At 40.0% G+C, this 19,079-nt stretch overlaps 2 protein-coding genes across 3 annotated transcripts in view; one reads left to right on the top strand and one right to left on the bottom strand.

Annotated features, from left to right (window-relative positions):
- Positions 1-212: 212 nt before the first annotated feature.
- Positions 213-12,088, top strand: LOC126474793 (uncharacterized). The gene is made up of 2 exons (XM_050102269.1): positions 213-330; positions 11,739-12,088. The coding sequence occupies exons 1-2, from the start codon at positions 213-215 to the stop codon at positions 12,086-12,088; spliced, it is 468 nt and encodes a 155-aa protein (XP_049958226.1).
- The window catches only part of LOC126473417 (transmembrane protein 19), a 90,488-nt gene continuing 73,413 nt past the window's right edge, over positions 2,005-19,079 (bottom strand). For both annotated transcript variants that reach the window (XM_050100444.1, XM_050100443.1), the window contains exon 8: positions 2,005-3,378. The gene's annotated coding sequence lies outside the window, so the exon portion shown is untranslated. The remainder of the gene's footprint in view (positions 3,379-19,079) is intronic.

Here is a 19,079-nt window from a genome sequence, read left to right as displayed (position 1 = left end):
ATGTGGGGCACAGAGAGAGGAAGAAAGCTGGAAAATGAGGACAAATGCATAACTGCAGACATTTTATGGACAGATGAATACTGTAGTGAAAATCAAGCGTGGATCAATAACATGGGCTGGTCACATACACAGAATGCTGGAAACTCTGAGTGTTTGAAAGTGTTTATAGGAAAGCCCAAGGAGACAAGGAGAAGATGATGATGCAGGAAAAGATGGCTCCAAAATATGGAAGAGATCTAAAAGCAATGGGAATCAGGAATTGGAGAAGGAAAGCACTGGACAGAGATGAATGGTGGCAGGTGACAAAGAAGGCTAGGTTCTACAAGGACTGTAAGCACTGACCAGCAACCAGTAACGGTAAGTAGCTAAAGACCTTGCTGTTGTGTACCCATCATCATCATCATCATCATCATCATCATCAGTTGTAGGTTAAGTACATGGCAGGTTTCAGATCATCAGCAGATACTGGAAAAATGCAAGAAGACTGTGAAGGACATTGCTTACAAATGTAACCCACCCTAGAATATTGTTCAAGTATGTGAGATAAGAGGATACTAAATGTATACAAAGAATGACAGCACAAATGGTAACAGGTTTTTTTGACCCATAGGAGGGCATCATGGAAGCAATGAAATATATGAGCTGGAAAACACATGGAGATAGATGCCAACTAAAAGACTATTTACAAAGTACCAAGAACCAGTCCTTGCGTGTGTTGCTCCTGTACAAACAGTGAAGATGAGATTAGACTGATTACAATATGCAAAGAGGCACTTAAGCAGTGAAATCAAAATAGACTGTATTTCAATTATTCAAGAACTATCACAATATTTTGAACAATGAAGAAAATAAAAAGATCTGCAGGCATTGAATCTAGAGCTTTTATATTATTGTGTAAAAACCTGATAAAATATGTTTCAGCACCTTTCTGCAAATTAACATTAGGAAATGCTATCATATCATATTATTTAGCTCAGTGATAGTAATTTTTTTATGCAAAAAGAAGATTTAGCCACTATCAGATCTTGCATAAGATTAAACGTTACTCAGATCTGAGAGACATCAATTAACGATAGGTCTTAAAAATTTGCATGCAATAGTCTTAAGGTAATTTTTATCATTTCACTTAGTTTTAAATTAATTTTTCAATATCATGCACAAGCTATGTCTAAATATTTTGCTGAATATAAACTTGAAGCTATATAAGCCACAAAACTGCTGTAACTGATTACAGTTTGGAAGCCTGCTAATATATTTAAACAACTGTTCATGCAAGTTTATTGTAAAGTTATGTACAAGTAACAAACTGAATATTTTGTGACTTATGAGAGAGGATTTTGAAGGTGAAAAGTAAATTGAAACCATTGATTCCAAATGAATTAGTTAGTACATTGGTTTGGCTTTGTAACATCACTTTTATCTGCAAGTGTGTTGCCTTAAGAAGAAAGTTCAAATAAAATTACTAGAGGACATTTATTGGAGATTAGATATGTTGAAAACAGAAAAAATACTCTACGAATGGCAACATAAACAGTTACTTGTATGATTATCAACGTTAGTACTGAGTTGACTGCATAGGCTTTCCCGTTATAATAATTTTGGGCAGTCTTAGGATTTAATGTCTTGTCAATCTTCAGGTCATTAGAGACAGAGCCCAAGTTCAGATTGGTTCAAAGATGGGGAAGGAAATTGGCCATGCCCTGGCAAAGGAAACATCTCAGCATTTGCCTGGAGTGATTTAGGAAAATAATGGAAAACCTAAATCAAGATAAATGGACAAAACAGATTTGAAATGCCATCCCCCCAAATGCAAGCCCAATATATATGTATGTATGTGTGTGTGTGTGTGTGTGTGTGTGTGTGTGTGTGTCAGAAAGAACACTGTGACATCAAAAACTGCTCTTTATGCGTGACTGCAACAGTTGCAATCTGCTGGATATTTAATGGGTGGCACACGTAACCAACAACTAATGCATGCTCAGACAGTAAAGATAGAGTTTCATATAGATGAACAATATTAACACTTTATTTAAAACAAAATTCTCTGCACTAAAAGCAGAATTACAATGTAAATAGCTGCACAGTTTTAAAAACAACAGATATGACTAGCAAACTAATAGAATGCCAAAAGACATTGTACATATTTTGAATACAATCACATTCCACCATCACATTTATTCCTCTGAATTTCTTTTGCATGGAGCTAGTCACTGAAGTAAGTAAACTGATTAGTACACATGATCACCTATAAAACTAGATAATTCATTCTTGTGCTATCGCACATGTCTTTTGTAAACCAGTATAAACTGTAGAAAGTGGATTTTGTCTTTCTTGTGATGAAGCATAGGTAACCACAAGGCACTTCCATTCTTCTGCTGTTACAGAAATTAACACACTATTGACAGCATTTTGCTATGAATGAAATAACCAAATTTAAAGTAGATGCTCCCTTCTTAATCAATTGTGTAAATTTCTGATGAAGGTTTTTTTTACATTTTCCATTTCTCTACTTGAGATGAGCACATCACCACCTAGTGTTTTTCAGAATAATTGAGAAAAATAATGGATGATATAAAAGTTCTGGTCCCTAAAAAACTGTAGCCTCCAAACAAGTCACACCACATCATCGAAGCAGCAAATACAAATATACAAAACTGCACTGTACAAACACTAGGAGAGTAAACATGCTTACATAATAAGTGGATAATTTTTAGAATGGGATTTTAATTTGGTGTTCCAACTTTGAGGTAATCACAGAACTTCATTAAGTTTTTTGCAATGGACAATGGCTTTTTCTAATACAAGATAGTCAAACATATGCTTAATAACTTGATGTCATAGTTATGTAACATTATACACACTTCAAATATGAATCATTCATGGGGATACCCATTAGTAACTGGTGACAGTATGAAGTAATATAGCAATGGCTTTTCTGTTTCCTGAGATGAAGGTCTGCCTTTGTTAGTGTTTGCTCATGAAGTTTGAATACTTGATTAGCTACAAGGAACATGCAAAACTGAAAAGGTAACCAAAAGTAATTATGTTGGAAAGGAGAGAAACTGGACCTAAAAAGCAATTAGAAGAATTTATGAAAGAGTTAGGTGAGACTAAGAGAGGTCCAAAGTTCAAATGTTCTTACTAAACACTTGGATGGGGTCACTATCACTCAAAATGCTAAACAGCAGTTCCTCTGACGCTGACATGGCATAGGAATGGATACCTTTGTGACTTCTCCTCATTGTTCTGATAGATTTTAGAGACACTTCAAATCTGTAATGTAATTTCTTTTCTTCCTTTTTCTTGATAACCATGCCTTTCTCACAGAAAGTCAGTTTCACCCTTTGACAAATTCAATGACACCTTTCACTCAGTCTCCTAAAAAGTAAAAATAAGATGTATATTACTAAATAAGCATTTGCTTGTCTCATGCAAATTTAAATCTTTATTTTCATCTGTTCATGTACCAACCTATAAATCAATAACATGTTGCTATATTATGAAAATGATAGTTGCTACTCACCATGTAGCAGAGATGCTGAGTCGCAGATAGGTACAACAAAAAGACTGTCAGAAAATGAGCTTTCAGCCAACAAGGCCTTCGTCTGAGATAGAAAACACACACACACACACACACACACACACACACACACACACACACACACACACACAGTGTGTGTTTTTTTCTATCTCTGACAAAGGCCTTGTTTGCCGAAAGCTCATTTTTTCCCAGTCATTTTGTTGTGCCTATATGCAACTCAGTGTCTCCACTATATGGTAAGTAGCAACTACCCTTTTCATAATATTGTTACATTCTATCCTGGACTTTTCACTGCTGAATATCATGCTACCACATTACATGTTATAATGGTGAGAGTTAAGAAAGAAAAACTTACTAGTAGGGATCTGTGAAGTGTGATAATTATAATTGTACTGTTAGGCAGTATGAGTTCACATGCACATGCATACTGTAATACATCTGAAACATGTAGCCACACATAATGAGGGGAATGCCTTAAAATAATTTTATCCCCTCCATTGGGATCAGTGTTGAACACTGTAATTGTAGTGTGAATAGAAGACAATTTATAAAAGATACAACACCCATCTGCAATTTATTTTCTTGAAATACTTTGTACTTTTACCCATAAACTAGCTATCAAAACACAGTAAGCTCATCCTCAGATTATGGAAATCAGAGCAGATTACAACATAAATGTGCCATGCTACCAGTTGTCTTACAAACCAAGCTGATATTCTGAAGGCAGAAGTCTCACAAGACATTCTCTTTAGTTCATAGTCAAGTTTTATAGTTTTCCAAAGTTACTGTCTTGTTTGAGCAGCTTGTATGGGCATTAAAATATCTACATTACTCAGTGTTATATCAATGTAACTTACAAATACGACATTGCTTTGTGTGAAGTTGGAATATATCAGTGTCAGAAAAATAAGCTGTGGATCAGTAAATAAACATAAAATGTAATTTGTGAGGAGCTGAATATAGAACTGAACTAAATAACTGCAGTAAAAATTTTCTCTTGGACGTCTATCAGAAAATACTGCACAATTTCGTTAGTATGCTGGTGCCAATTCTGAATTGCTCTGCTCACTGTGAAATAATTCTAAATATGGTGATGATTTTACCCATATGTCATCCTCCTGACATTTGTTATGGGGGGCCCAGAGTAACAATGGGAAATTCCTTAATGAATATCCAGTTTCATCCCTATGCCACTCCTGTTCCTCACCCTCTGCCACAGGGATCATATCCTGTGGAAGAAACAGGTGCAAGGCCTGCCAAATTCACCCACCCAGCACTTCCTACTCCTCTCCTGTCAGAGGCTTATCCTTACCGGGTCACCTATGAAAGCAGCCATGTCATATACCATCTCTGCTGCAAACACTGCACAGCTTTTTACGTCGTTAACACTACCTGCCAACCAGCTGCCCACCAGGATGAATGACTACTGTGAAACTGTTGCCAAGAACAAACACACTGGAACAGCATGCAGCTTAGCATAAAATACTCAATTTCAAAGGCTCCTTCACAACCTCGTCCATCTGGATTCTTCCTTCCACCAATAGCTTCTCTGAACTATGCAGATGGGAGTTATCCTCGCAACCCATCTTTTGCTCCTGTAATGGTCCTGGTGTCAATCTCTGGTAACCCAATGTACCCACACCCTCCACCCAACACTTTCCCCTTCCTCCATTCTATTGTCCCCTCCCAATTCACATCTCCACATCATGTTCAGTGTGTGATGCCCCCATCAGTTTCAACACCCATGCATCACTTGCCTAGCCCATGCTCCTGCCACCCATCCTTCTCATATTCCTAGCTGGCAAAGCAGCTACCTACCTCTGAGCCACTTGCCATCCACCTGTAACGCGTCTTTCTGTCTCCTGACTCTCTCCCCCTTCACCCACTCCACTCAACACAACCCCCACCTCAACCTAGTCCACCAACCAAACTGCAGCACTGCCGTTGTGTGCCCAGCCACCAGTATGTGTGTGTGTGTGTGTGTGTGTGTGTGTGTGTGTGTGTGTGTGTGTGGGCTGGCTCGCGCGCGTGCGCGCATGTTTATACTCTAGCTGGAAAAATGATTACTCTGGAAGCTAGTAAGTTTTCTTTCCTTCGCTTGCGTGTATGAAGATGACTTAGCGAGTGGTCTCCTTTGTTCTAAAGTATTTATATTCTACCAGAACTCCCCCTATAACAACAACAAAACATTAAAACAAGTCTTATGTGAATCTAATGTCCACCACACAGCCACCTGAGTGTTGCTGAAATAACTACTTATCATCTCTAGTTGATTTTGTAATGTTCAAACACTGGTATGTGATTGTTTTGGTTTTTAATTTCTCATAGTGAAACATTTAGTATAGAAGAAGAAAGATTACACTTTAGCTTTCCTTCAGTGATGGGGCAATCAGAGATGATGTACAAGCTTAGATGGGGAAGGAAATTAACTGTGTCCTTTTCAAAGGAACCATCTTGGCATTCATCTTGAAAGATTTAAGAGGACCATTGAAAAACTAGATATGGATTAGCACAAGAGAATTTGATCTACAGTCATCCTGAAAACAAGTCCAACATGCACTCAGGACAAAATCTAAAAACTAGCCTACATGGATGAAATGAAACAATGGAGGTAGCTGAAAAAAGTGCAGCAGAAAGCAAAGCAGACATTGAATACTTGGATATAAGTTGCAGATTGGAAGCACAACTGCTGTATTCATCTGCTTTGACCTAGTCTGATACAATCTGAATTTTTTATTGAAACCTGCCATCTATAACAAATTGAAAAACAATGAAAATTCCTGGATGGAACAATACCTAAAATAAAGAAAAGGCAACTATCACCTTTAGCTGACTGATGTATGGCACATGTAAAAACACAACAGAAAACAATATTTACACTTTCAAGCTCCTGCTCTTTCTCTAGTAGAAGTACACACATTCACAGTATAAGCATGCGTACTTCTACTAGAGAAAAAGCAAGAGCTCAAAAACTAGTGTACATAAGTTTTCATTGTGTGTTTCCATGCATCACACAACAGTCAGCTATAGCTGAGTGGTTGCCTTTCCTTTATTTTATGTATAAACATGAAAACAATACAGATTCAGACCAGCCTTATAGTTTAATAACCGGTTTAAAAACATATGTTATACATTTTTGGATTTTTCTGTTGTGTTGGTCTCTTCAGTCTATCACTGTCTATGTGTACAAGTTGGCTGAAGTGAAATTGTATGGATAAAGGGGTCCAACTTATTTTTCTTTTGGCTTATTCTGTCTCTTTAGGTAGGTTCTTTACTATTTGACAGGCAAATTATTCTTGAAGGCCCCACAACATGCATAACTCAGCCTCAGCTGTGAGTCAGTCGCAATCAAAGGCCATTCAAGGTTGGTGAAACAGCGCACCAGCTGATCCAGTGCACTTAAAAGTTTTGGAACACTAGGGATGACAACTTCCAGCATTGTGAGTGGAAAGTCACTGTCTGAAAACTGCAATAGGCTGAGATCTTCAAAGAAGATGTACTGGGGAGCTCAAGCTCATGAGAAGTTTTGTTTATTTGCCCTGCAACTCAAAGCATATAATACTTTAATCAAGGCTTCATTTGTATTAGAAATTTAATTTTGTAACATACAATGGCTACAAGAATTGTGTAAGACATTTTCAGTAGGAAAATGAGTAAATCAAATGAAGAGTATCACTGTCATTGTTTTGCCAGTGTTGCATTACTCAATGATGTCCCATGGGCAACACACAGAGGGTAGACTTATAAAAGGACTGGAAAAATAGAATAATGGTGTAAATGATGTAGGAATCTAGAGCTATGTTTCCATAAAATTCAACACGGAAGGAGAAATAGAGAGAGAATAATTTTTTCCTTCTCTCTTGTGGAGTGCACAAAGGGCATAGAAACAAGGCCCCACGAGAAGACCTGGGCATACTGTTATGTACAGTGTGTGTGTGTGTGTGTGTGTGTGTGTGTGTAACCAAGAATGACAGGCAACCATCCCTATGTATGGGGGGTGGGACAGTAAACCCAATGACCAATAGGTGACTCTGAAATTTCTGACCACAAGAATGTGGCATGGAATCTTGTGAAATATGGAACAAGTATATAGTGAAGATCTAGATCTACATCTATATTCTGTGAATGAATGTGAAGTGTATGGCAGTGAGTCCTCTTGTTTCGTTCACATATGGAATGCAGGAACAATTATTGATTAAACACCTCTGTGTGCACTGTAATTAGTCTTATCTTGTCTTCACAACAACTACCAGAGCAATACATACTTGTAACAGTATAGGATCTGTAATTACGAGTGATACTTTTTAAAACTGCAATTTACAGTTTCTAATATATTTTTTTGTTTGCTTCCAGCTGTGGAAAGGTCCAGTACAATTTCCAGTTTCATCATGCTGTGACTCACACTTCCTGAATGTCCAGACATCATTAAAAATTTTTACCAAAGTGGCAGCTCAGTTGTGGGTGCTCATCATTTATTCACTGGAGAGCTGGGTTGCCACCACCATATCTCTACTCAGGCTATATGCTGTACTGTGACCAAATTTGAGTGGGATTTCTCTCTACACATTCAGAAGTCATCAAGAAGACAACATAACGCGCGAAGTGAGGACAATACTGCATCAGTAATGGCCAGTACTGAGGAAGAGCCAAATGAGCCAGTTTCAAGATAATCTTAGCAGTTGCAGCTATCTGAGACATCAGTTTAGCAAGGATTTGGGCCTGCGACATACAAAGTTGTATTGATTCAAAAGCTGAAGCCAAACAATAACAGATTGCATCATGGTATCACTGATGGGTCATACAGCAGTTGGGCACAGATCTTGATTTCTGTGGAAAAATCATCTTCTCAGATGAGGCACATGTTTGTCTTAGTGGCTTCTTCAATACACAAAATTGTCATTACTGGAGTGAGAAGAACTAACAAGTGGTCCATGAGGTGCCATTGCATTAATAAAAACTCACTGTGTACTCGAGTTTATAGTGTGGTGGCCTTATTTCTTTCAAGATTATGAGAGAAGAACTATTACCATCAATGCGAACACCAATAGATTCGTGTTAAATAAATTTCTGTGGGCAGAATTTGAGACGATGGATATTGAAAACATGTGGTTCCAGTAGGATTGTTTTTGTGCCACACAGGCGATGCTACGCTTGATTGCTGAAGGAGAAGACTGGCAACCAGATCATCTCAAGAAGTGGATCTTGAATTGGTCACCATGGTTATGTGATGTAACACACTTGGATTATTTTCTTAGGGACTGCATCAAACCCCATTTCTATGCCGACAAGCCACAAACTTTAAAACATTCAGAAGCAAACATTTGTCAGGCTATCACAGACATTACAATACTTATATTTGACAGAGTAAGTACCAACTGGACCAATCATGTGCATCAGTGTGTTCACAGCCATGGTGGACATTTGAATGATACTTTGTTTCGAACATAACTGCAGTGTCTTCAAAATAAAGCACAGTTTACTTTGATAACTTGAGTGGTTTCTTTTTATTTTATATTCCTCACTTAAAGGTGGTTCTTGAGACATTGTAAGTAAGCTTTTGTGGGATAGTTTGTGTCTCTCTTCAAGTATCCAACAGTTAAATTTTTTGAGCATCTCCGTGATGCTCTCCCATGGGTCAAACAATCCTGTGACTGTCAGTGCTGTCCTCCTTTGTATATCTTCAGTATCCCCTGTAAGCCACATTTGGTATGGATCTCCCATACGTGAGCAATGTTCTAGAATGAGTGGAATTTTCCTTTTCAAACTTCTTGAATTTTCCTAGTAACCTACCAATGAAATGAAGTCTGCCACCCAGTTTAAGTAACATTGAGCGTAAGTATGTAAGTCTGCAGGCTTTCGTGGACATTGTCACTGAAGTAAAAATCTTCTGGGTTATTAGGCCTTGTCATCTCATGTCTAAAATGTTCGATGTTTTGACCCCTCTGTTGGGATCTTCCTCAGGATCTTTTGGTGTCCACTACTGGTAGAACACTGTCAGAGACAAGTGTCGCGTCCACTTATAAAGGGGAAATTTTCTGGCGTTCGTGCTGGAGAAGTGATAGTATTGGTTAAAATTCATATGGCTACCATTGGTGGACCATAGTCATAGGCTAATACAGAAGAAGGGGCGTTGGTAGCTCATCTCCTGTGGATACCATTGGCGGTCATTGTCATTGGATAGAAAGCTACCATTCCACACTTATGCTGGAGAAGAGTTATTGGTTGAAATGCCTGCTACCGTTATTGGTTGGTCGTCATCAGTGGCTAGATTCAAAACGGACAGAGCAAGAGGGGGTGAATGTTTACCCAAAATATTATTGTCCACTCAGGTGACTTGCAGCGTGTTGTTTATGCTGCTCACACACCGCGGCCGCGTATTTACTTCCTTGATGGCGGGGAGCCACAATGCCGGAAGCCTATAGCCATCCTCTCTATTGAAATTAGATGCATTCTTGGAAATTTCAACCGCTTCTCGGACTTTTCTTCTATAAATGTTTGCATCTTTAGCCAGTACAAGTACATTATTAAAATTGATGTCAGAGCCACAGTTCTCGTGATGTTCCACTACTGCCGATTTTGCACTTTGTTTTAGCCGCATGTTCCGTTCGTGTTCCTTAATGCATTTTTTAACAGTTCTTCCCATTACGCCTGTCTTTGAGGTTTGCCGATGACATTGTAATTCTGTCAGAGACAGCAAAGGACTTGGAAGAGCAGCTGAACGGAATGGACAGTGTCTTGAAAGGAGGGTATAAGATGAACATCAACAAAAGCAAAATGAGGATAATGGAATGTAGTCGAATTAAGTCGGGTGATGCTGAGGGAATTAGATTAGGAAATGAGACACTTAAAGTAGTAAAGGAGTTTTGCTATTTGGGGAGCAAAATAACTGATGATGGTCGAAGTAGAGAAGATATAAAATGTAGAATGGCAATGGCAAGGAAAGTGTTTCTGAAGAAGAAAAATTTGTTAACATCGAGTATAGATTTAAATGTCAGGAAGTCATTTCTGAAAGTATCTGTATGGAGTGTAGCCATGTATGGAAGTGAAACATGGACAATAAATAGTTTAGACAAGAAGAGAATAGAAGCTTTTGAAATGTGGTGCTACAGAAGAATGCTGAAGATTAGATGGGTAGATCACATAATTAATGAGGAGGTATTGAATAGAATTGGGGAGAAGAGGAGCTTGTGGCACAACTTGACTAGAAGAAGGGATCGGTTGATAGGACATGCTCTGAGACATCAAGGGATCACCAATTTGGTATTGGAGGGCAGCGTGGAGGGTAAAAATCGTAGAGGGAGACTAAGAGATGAATACACTAAGCAGATTCAGAAGGATGTAGGCTGCAGTAGGTACTGGGAGATGAAGAAGCTTGCACAGGCTAGAGTAGCATAGAGAGCTGTATCAAACCAGTCTCAGGACTGAAGACCACAACAACAACAACAACACTTTGCTGCAGCCACATGACACTTGATAGACTCCTGCATTGTGGAGGTAATCAGGTGCATCCTTTTTCCATCGGAAAAAGTCTTTTATTTTGTTTTGACTAAAGAAAGATGTTGGAATACAATTTTTCTTTAAAATTCTGCTTATGCGGTCAGTAACCCCAGAAATGAATGGTAACCAATACTATTACTTCTCCAGCATGAACACCAGAAAATTTCCCCTTTATAAGTGGACGCGACACTCGTCCCTGACAGTGTTCTACCAGTAAAGGATACCAAAAGATCCTGAGGAAGATCCCAGCAGAGAGGTCAAAACATCGAACATTTTGGAAGAAACATGACATGGCCTAATAACCCAGAGGATTTTAACTTCAGTGACAACGGCCATGAAAGCCTGCAGACTTACATAAAATGCTTGAATGGGCAAGAGGTTTATACCACCATCAGAAGACTGGAGAACCTTCACAGAAGAAGAGGTAAATTACTATGCGATTTGGCCTTTCTATCCCAGTGCCATGATAAGGATGTTATTCCCACATTCGCCAGAATTAGCCACCATGTGCAGACAGTGAAAGTCAGGAGAATCTATCAAAGGGCCAGCGAAGCACTTCTCTGTGAAAGAATCCAGCAAATATGCAGAGACTTGAATTATGTTAGCTCCGTTTTAATTGATGTGAATTTTTCACTGGCGGCAACTCTCTCACCCCAGGACTGGGAAAAAGTGGACAGAATAACGTTTGATCTTTCAGCAGGGTTTTCGGATTACAGTGCTATGAAACAAAAACAGAAGTTCGAGAAGCTAGCGGTTACAGTTAAGAAGGAGGACGCTACTGTGGCTCCAAAGCGAGTAGTGGTGAATCTCTTGTCAGAAGTACTCGATGAAGCAGCTGTTTCAGTTCTGTGCAAAGGTCTGAATTTCGCAACTACACCGAAGAGAATACCTGTTGAAGAAATCTTAAGTGCTGTCGAAGCATCCTTGATTTGTCTTCCAAAGGTGCGGGCTGAAGAAGTAAGACAAGATGTGTCGAGAGTTCTTCGGAAATCGAAACTCCGAAAAGCAACATATCGGCGCAGGAAAGGAAATCTCTTATTGAACTCATGAGAAATGAAAGCATCGTTGCAACAAAATCGGATGAGCGGAATCCTACTGTTGTTTTGGACGCTGTGGATTATCACAGGAAGACGGAACAACTACTAGCTGATCCTGTGTATTGCAAGTTAAAAAGCGATCCGACGAACAGCATCATTTGGAAAGTGGAAAACCTGATATCAGACTCCAGACTAGACAGCTCTATTACAAAGAATCTAACACCTCAAATACCTGTCTCACCCAGAATGTACGGGCTACAGAAAATACATAAAGAATCAGTTCCTTTGAGGCCTATAGTAAGTGGGATTAACTAGCCAACCAATTTTTTAGAACGTCATTTACCTGGCAAACTGAGACATCTCGTTGGTAAAACAAATACTTTTATAAAAGATTCAAAACATTTTTTAGAAATTATACGCACACTGAGGATATCTGCAGGCGACATTCTTGTTAGCTTCGATGTGACATCGTTATTTACTAACGTCCCAGTATCAGATGCAATGGAAATCATAAGAGAGAATGTTGTTCCAGATGTTTGTGACTTAACTGAATTATGTCTTCATTCGAGCTATTTTAAATACAATGGTGAATTCTATGAACGGGCTGACGGCCTTGCCATGGGCTCACCCATTTCGCCGGTTGCAGCTGACGTTTTTATGGAACATTTTGAGCAACAAGCGTTAAGTAGTGCTCCTTTGAAGCCTTCTTGCTGGCTCTGCTATGTGGACGATACATTTCTTATATGGCCACACGGCGAAGAAGAACTTCATGCGTTACACAATTTTTTAAATGGAATCCCCCCAAAATCAAATTCACGTTGGAGGCTGAGAGTAAGGTCGGCCTCCCGTTCCTAGACGTGTTGGTATACAGAAGATCTGACAACACTGTTGGTCACAGAGTGTACAGAAAGCCGACTAACACCAAACAGGTATTTAGATGCCACTTTGCACCACCACCCAGCCCAGAAGCAAGCAGTACTCAATACACTGTCTTCACGTGCCTTCCGTATCAGCGATGACAACAACTTAGAATCGGAGTTGAATTTTTTAAAGCGGACATTGAAGGCATATGGGTATGATAGTTATTTAATCAACAGGGCTTTTAGGCGGAATATTTGTACCGCTAATAAGAATGACGAGGAACCGCCTTCTCAAACCGTCAGGTTACCATTCGTTTCTGGGGTCACTGACCGTATAAGCAGAATTGTAAAGAAAAATGGTATTCAGACATCTTTCTTCAGTCAAAACAAAATAAAAGACTTTTTCCGACGGGAAACGGATGCACCTGATTACCTCCACAATGCAGGAGTCTATCAAGTGTCATGTGGCTGCAGCAAAGCGTATATAGGCGAAACGGGAAGAACTGTTAAAGAACGCATTCAGGAACACGAACGGAACATGCAGCTAAAACAAAGTGCAAAATCGGCAGTAGTGGAACAACACAAGAACTGTGGCTCTGAAATCGATTTTAATAAAGTAAGTGTACCGGCTAAAGAAACAAACATTTATAGAAGAAAGGTCCGAGAAGGAGTTGAAATTTCTAAGAATGCATCTAATTTCAATAGAGAGGACAACTATAGGCTTCCGGCATCGTGGCTCCCCGCCATCAAGGAAGTAAATATGCAGCCGCAGTTTGTGAGCAGCATAAACAACATGCTGCAAGTCACTTTGGTGGACAATAATATTTTGGGTAAACATTCCCCTTCTCTTGCTCTGTTCATTTTGAATCTAGCCACTGATGACGACCAACCAATAGCAATGGCAGGCATTTCAACCAATAACCCTTCTCCAGCATAATTGTGGAATAGTACCGTTCTATCCAATTACAATGACCACGAATGGTATCCACAGGAGATGAGTTACCAACGCCACTTCTTCTGTATTAGCCTATGACTATGGCCCACCAATGGTAGCCATAAGAATTTTAACCAATACTATCACTTCTCCAGCACGAACGCCAGAAAATTTCCCCTTTATAAGTGGACGCGACACTTGTCTCTGACAGTGTTCTACCAGTAGTGGACACCAAAAGATCCTGAGGAAGATACCAGCAGAGGTGTCGAAATGCCGAACATTTTAGAAGAAACATGACAAGGCCTAATAACCCAAAAGATTTTAACTTCATTCAGTCTATGTGGTCACTGAACTTCATCTCCCTACCCCCAACGATTCATATGAGTTGACCGTTTATAATTACAACTCATTCATATTGTCGCAGAAACTGTGGTGTAGTGGTTATGATAGTATACCGTTGCATGCAGGGTCATGAGTTCAAAACTCACCTGAACTGTAAAAATCCATTCTAGAAGTATCCACAAATGTCAAGAATCATTGTACTGGAATGTTCTGTACCTATATATACCATACGTGTTCTGGTTGGATGCAGTTTGCTCCACGCTCTTGTATGTGCAAGTGCTGAATAAACCTTTGTTAAGTGAAGTTAGTGTTCATCATGCATCTAATTTCACCTTCTTCTTCGTGACATTATTCTCGTGGAGATGCTGGGTATTGGAACTTGTGATAGCGCACATTATCAATGACATAGTGGCTCCCATCAGGCCACGACAGAGCCGCCATTTACGTGTTGAGGAACCAGAGTTTGAGCCATATTTAATGGATTGCAATCTATCAGAGACAGAAGAAGAGGACGTTACGATGACAGCAACTATGTGCCACCACATGAGACATCCTTTCGGGTTCTCTCGTGTCAATGGCCACGATCCAAACAAGTGTATGAGCATATAGCCAAATTTAACAAATGGGATGACACCGTGTGGTTTGGCTAACGTATTATTCTATTTGAAGGGCACTGCCAAGTAATGGTATGAGAACAGCAAGGAGAAGCTCACAAGCTGGGACGTATTCTAGGTGCAACTGTGCAAGTATTTCGGTGACACACAAAGACAGAAGTGCAAAGCTGTAGATAAATTGAAGTGCATAGCACAGCGTCCTGGAGAAACTACAGCATCCTACGTTCAAGATGTCTTGGAGCTACGTAAAATAGTGGATCCTAGTATGAAGGAGGAAGATAAGGTTGCACATCTCATGAAGGGTGTTGCTGAGGACATGTATCAAGCCCTACTTCTGAAGGAGGTTTCGACAGCAGATGACTTCATAAAATGGTGCCAATATATCAAGACAATCCAACAAAAAAGAATGAAGTGATCAATCCTGCAGTCAGTGCTAGAAAGGTAACTGTCATGTGTCATGCCATGCATCAACCCACGGATCTTGAAGTGGCATGTAAGAGAAGCATACCACTGAAGAACAACTTGGTCACTCCAGCCTCTGTTGTCTCATTTACGAACGGATTCAGTGAACTGTGGACAGTTAACTGTTGCCGAGAACCGCAGATCCTTCCAAGACACATGTGCGTAGCAAACGCTGAGCCGTTAATTGCAGAAAGAGTCATAGAAACATCCCGTGCCGAGTCTGTGGGTAAAATTAGCACTACCACTATGAGACAAGATCCTCTAGCTCGACTGTCACCAAATCTCACTAAGGAACAACAGAAGAAGCTACTTGCCATGCTTCAAGAGTTATCTGAATGCTTCAATCCACAGGTGAAAAGCAAAGTAGACAAATCGACGGTGAAGCACCGGATTAGCAGTGGAGACCGATCAACCAATAAGCCAGAGAGCATACCGTGTGTCAGCAATGGAACGTCCAATAATTCACGACAAGGTAGAGAAAATGATGAAGAATGACATCATTCAGCCTTCACAGAGCCCATGGTCGTCACCAGTGGTTCCCATCAAGAAGAAGGATGGCAGTTGGCACTTTTGTGTTGATTACAGGAAGCTTAATAAGATAACTAAAAGGGGCATTTATGCCCTTCCAAGAATTGACGATACACTAGATTGTCCGAAGGAGGCTAAGTTTTTCTCAACCAAGGACATGTACTCAGGTCACTGGCAAATCGAAGTAGATGAGGCTGATGATGAGAAAACTGCATTCATCACCCCTGATAGCTTGTATGAGTTTAAGGTAATACCGTTTGGTTTGTGTAATGCACCAGCAACTTTTGAATGGGTCATGGATAATCTTCTAAGTCACCTGAAGTGAACGATGTGTCTTTGTTATTTAGATGACATTATAGTGTTCTCAGAGACATCTGATGAACACGTAAAAAGACTGAGGGCCTTTCTTAAGTGTCTCCAACAAGGCGGGCTGAAACTTAATCCAAGAAAGCGTCTCTTTGGAGCAAAAGAAATCAAAATACTCGGACACCTTGTGTCAAATGAAGGTGTGCGGCCAGACCCTGAAAAGGTGAGACCTATAATGGAATTTCCTATTCCTAAAAGTATTAGAGATGCGAGAAGCTTCCTCAGATTATGTTCTTATTACTGTCATTTTATCAAAGATTTTTGTATCAAAGCCAGGCCACTCCAAGAGTTGTTAAAAGCCAATGCTAAATTTATCGGGGGTGGTGCTCAACAAGATTCTTTCAGTGTGCTGTGAAAAACTCTGACGACTGACCCTGTGCCTGGTTTGTATGATGAGAGAGCACCTACAGAACTACACACAGATGCCACTGAGTATGGGATTGGTGCTGTTCTGGTGCAAATTTTGGATGGAAAAGAGAAGGTTATAGCCTATGCTTCTAGGACACTTACAAAAGCCAAGAGAAACTACTCAACTACAGAAAGAGAATGTCTTGCTGTGATCTTGGCCATGTGTAAATTTCGACAGTATCTCTATGGAAGGCCATTCACAGTTGCTGCAGACCATCATTCACTTTGCTGGTCAACAGGTCTTAAGGATCAAACAGGACGACTCACCAGGTTGGCACTACGTCTTCAAGAGTATGACATTATCATAGTGTACAAAAGTGGAAGAAAACAGCAAGATGCTGATTGTCTCTCAAGAAACCCTGTCAAGACCATCAAGACTTTGATGAAGATAGTGACTGTCTCGCTGCACTCCAGGATCTCTCTGCTGAGAAGAAGAAGGATGCCAAGATATCTCAAATTATGCTTACCTTAAATCGGTCAGAGGGTAAGAAAGGACAATTTAAGGCAGTTAATGGATTACTTAGCAAGAAAAACTTTGGTCCGTTTGGAAGGAAGTGGCTACCAGTGATTCCTAAACACATGTTCTTAGATGTTCTACAGAAATTCTGTGACACACCTAAGGCTGGACATTTAGGATTTATTAAGACATACAATAGGATCTGCAAGAGATTTTTCTGGCCAGGTTTATTTAGGAGTGTCCGTCACTATGTGTCACACTGTTGGGAGTGCCAGAGGAGAAAGGCAGTTCCTCAGAAACCACCTGGACGACTCATATCAATTCCACCAGCCAAAATGCCTTTCCAGTGTGTTGGGATTGATCTCCTCAGATGATTTCCAACGTCTGCTAGTGGCAATAGATGGATTATTGTTTGCACTGATTATCTGACACGCTATGCCATTACAAAAGCCGTGAAAACAACCGAAGCATTCGAGGTATCCAAATTTCGTCTTGAGAGACATTGTATTAAAACACGGTGCCCCAAGGTCGTTAATTATGGATTGAGGAAAAGTTTTTCAATCAAATCTTGTAACAGAGATAAACTGTCAGTGCAACATTACTCATCACATGACTACTGCCTACCATCTGCAAACTAACGGGCTTACTGAATGCCTCTATAAGACTTTGGTCGACATGCTATCAACGTTCGTCAATGTTGAGCAGAGCAACTGGGATGACGTGCTATCTTTCATGACATTTGCCTACAAAATCGCCAAACAAGACACCACAGGATTTACGCCATTTTTCCTGGTGCATGGGCGTGAGGCGACTACGCCGATGGACGCTGTGTTTCCATTACATCCTGATGACGTGGACGACGACTATATTAGCCAGGTGTTAGCCAGAGCTGAGAAAGCTTGGCAGTTAGCTCAACTCCGCACGCTGCAGGCTCAAGAAAACGATCGCCGAAGGTGTGATGCGAGCCATCGCCCTGTTGTCTACCAGCCTGGTGACCTCGTCTGGGTCTTCACTCCTGCTCGGAAGGTTGATCTCTCTGAGAAGCTCCTCAGGTGCTACTTTGGACCTTATAAGGTTGTAAGACAGTTGCCTGATGGACAGTTGTCTGATGTTACTTACGAAGTTGAAGATTTCGACCCTGATACAAGATGACGGAAGATCAGAGACATGGTCCATGTCCTTTGAATGAAGCCCTATATGGATCCTGCAACTCAGGGTAAATTTGAAGCTCCAGTGATAGGCAACAAGCAGAAAGGTGATGAAGAGTGTAGTGGCAAAGGAAGCTCTAAGAAGATCACTGCCAGGGCAAACATCAGTCATCGAGAGTCGGAGTATGCAGGACCGATGACTCGTTCCCAGACTAGGAGGACGTAACACCAAGACGCTGTTCTCTTAAGTAGAGTGCAATGTCGCAGAAACTGTGGTGTAGTGGTTATGATAGTAGACTGTTGCATGGAGGGTCATGAGTTCAAACTCACCTGAACTGTAAAATTTTAATTTCTGTATTTGGTTCGAGTGCATTCTAGACGTATCCACAAATGTCAAAATCATTGTACTGGAATGTTCTGTAATTGTATATATACCGTATATGTTCTGGCCAGAGGCAGTTCACTCCACACTCTTGTATGTGCAAGTGCTGAATAAACGTTCGTTAAATGAAGCTAGTGTTCGTCATTCATATAATTACACCTTCTTCTATGTGACAATATTGTACTTATATGAAAATACAGTTTTTATTTTCATTTTGTGATGTGCAGAATTTTGCATTCCTGCACATTGAAAGCCAGTCTTTGCCCAGTTTGAAATCTTATCAAGATCTAGTTGAATATTTGTGCATCTTTTTTTGAGCAGTATTTCATTGTAGATAACTGCATCATCTGCAAAAAGATTACTATTAAAATTGTCTGCAAGATCATTAACGTATAACACAAACAACAAGGTTCAAACATGCTTCCCCACACACCTACAATTAACTCCACATATATCACTGACTCTTCATCCAAGATATCTTTCTGTGTCCTTTCTACCAAAAT

The sequence above is a fragment of the Schistocerca serialis genome, chromosome 4 (assembly GCF_023864345.2).
Source record: "Schistocerca serialis cubense isolate TAMUIC-IGC-003099 chromosome 4, iqSchSeri2.2, whole genome shotgun sequence".
Classification (NCBI taxonomy): domain Eukaryota; kingdom Metazoa; phylum Arthropoda; class Insecta; order Orthoptera; family Acrididae; genus Schistocerca; species Schistocerca serialis.
The sequence above is the reverse complement of the archived record's forward strand: the minus strand, read 5'-3'. Positions and strand labels throughout refer to the sequence as shown.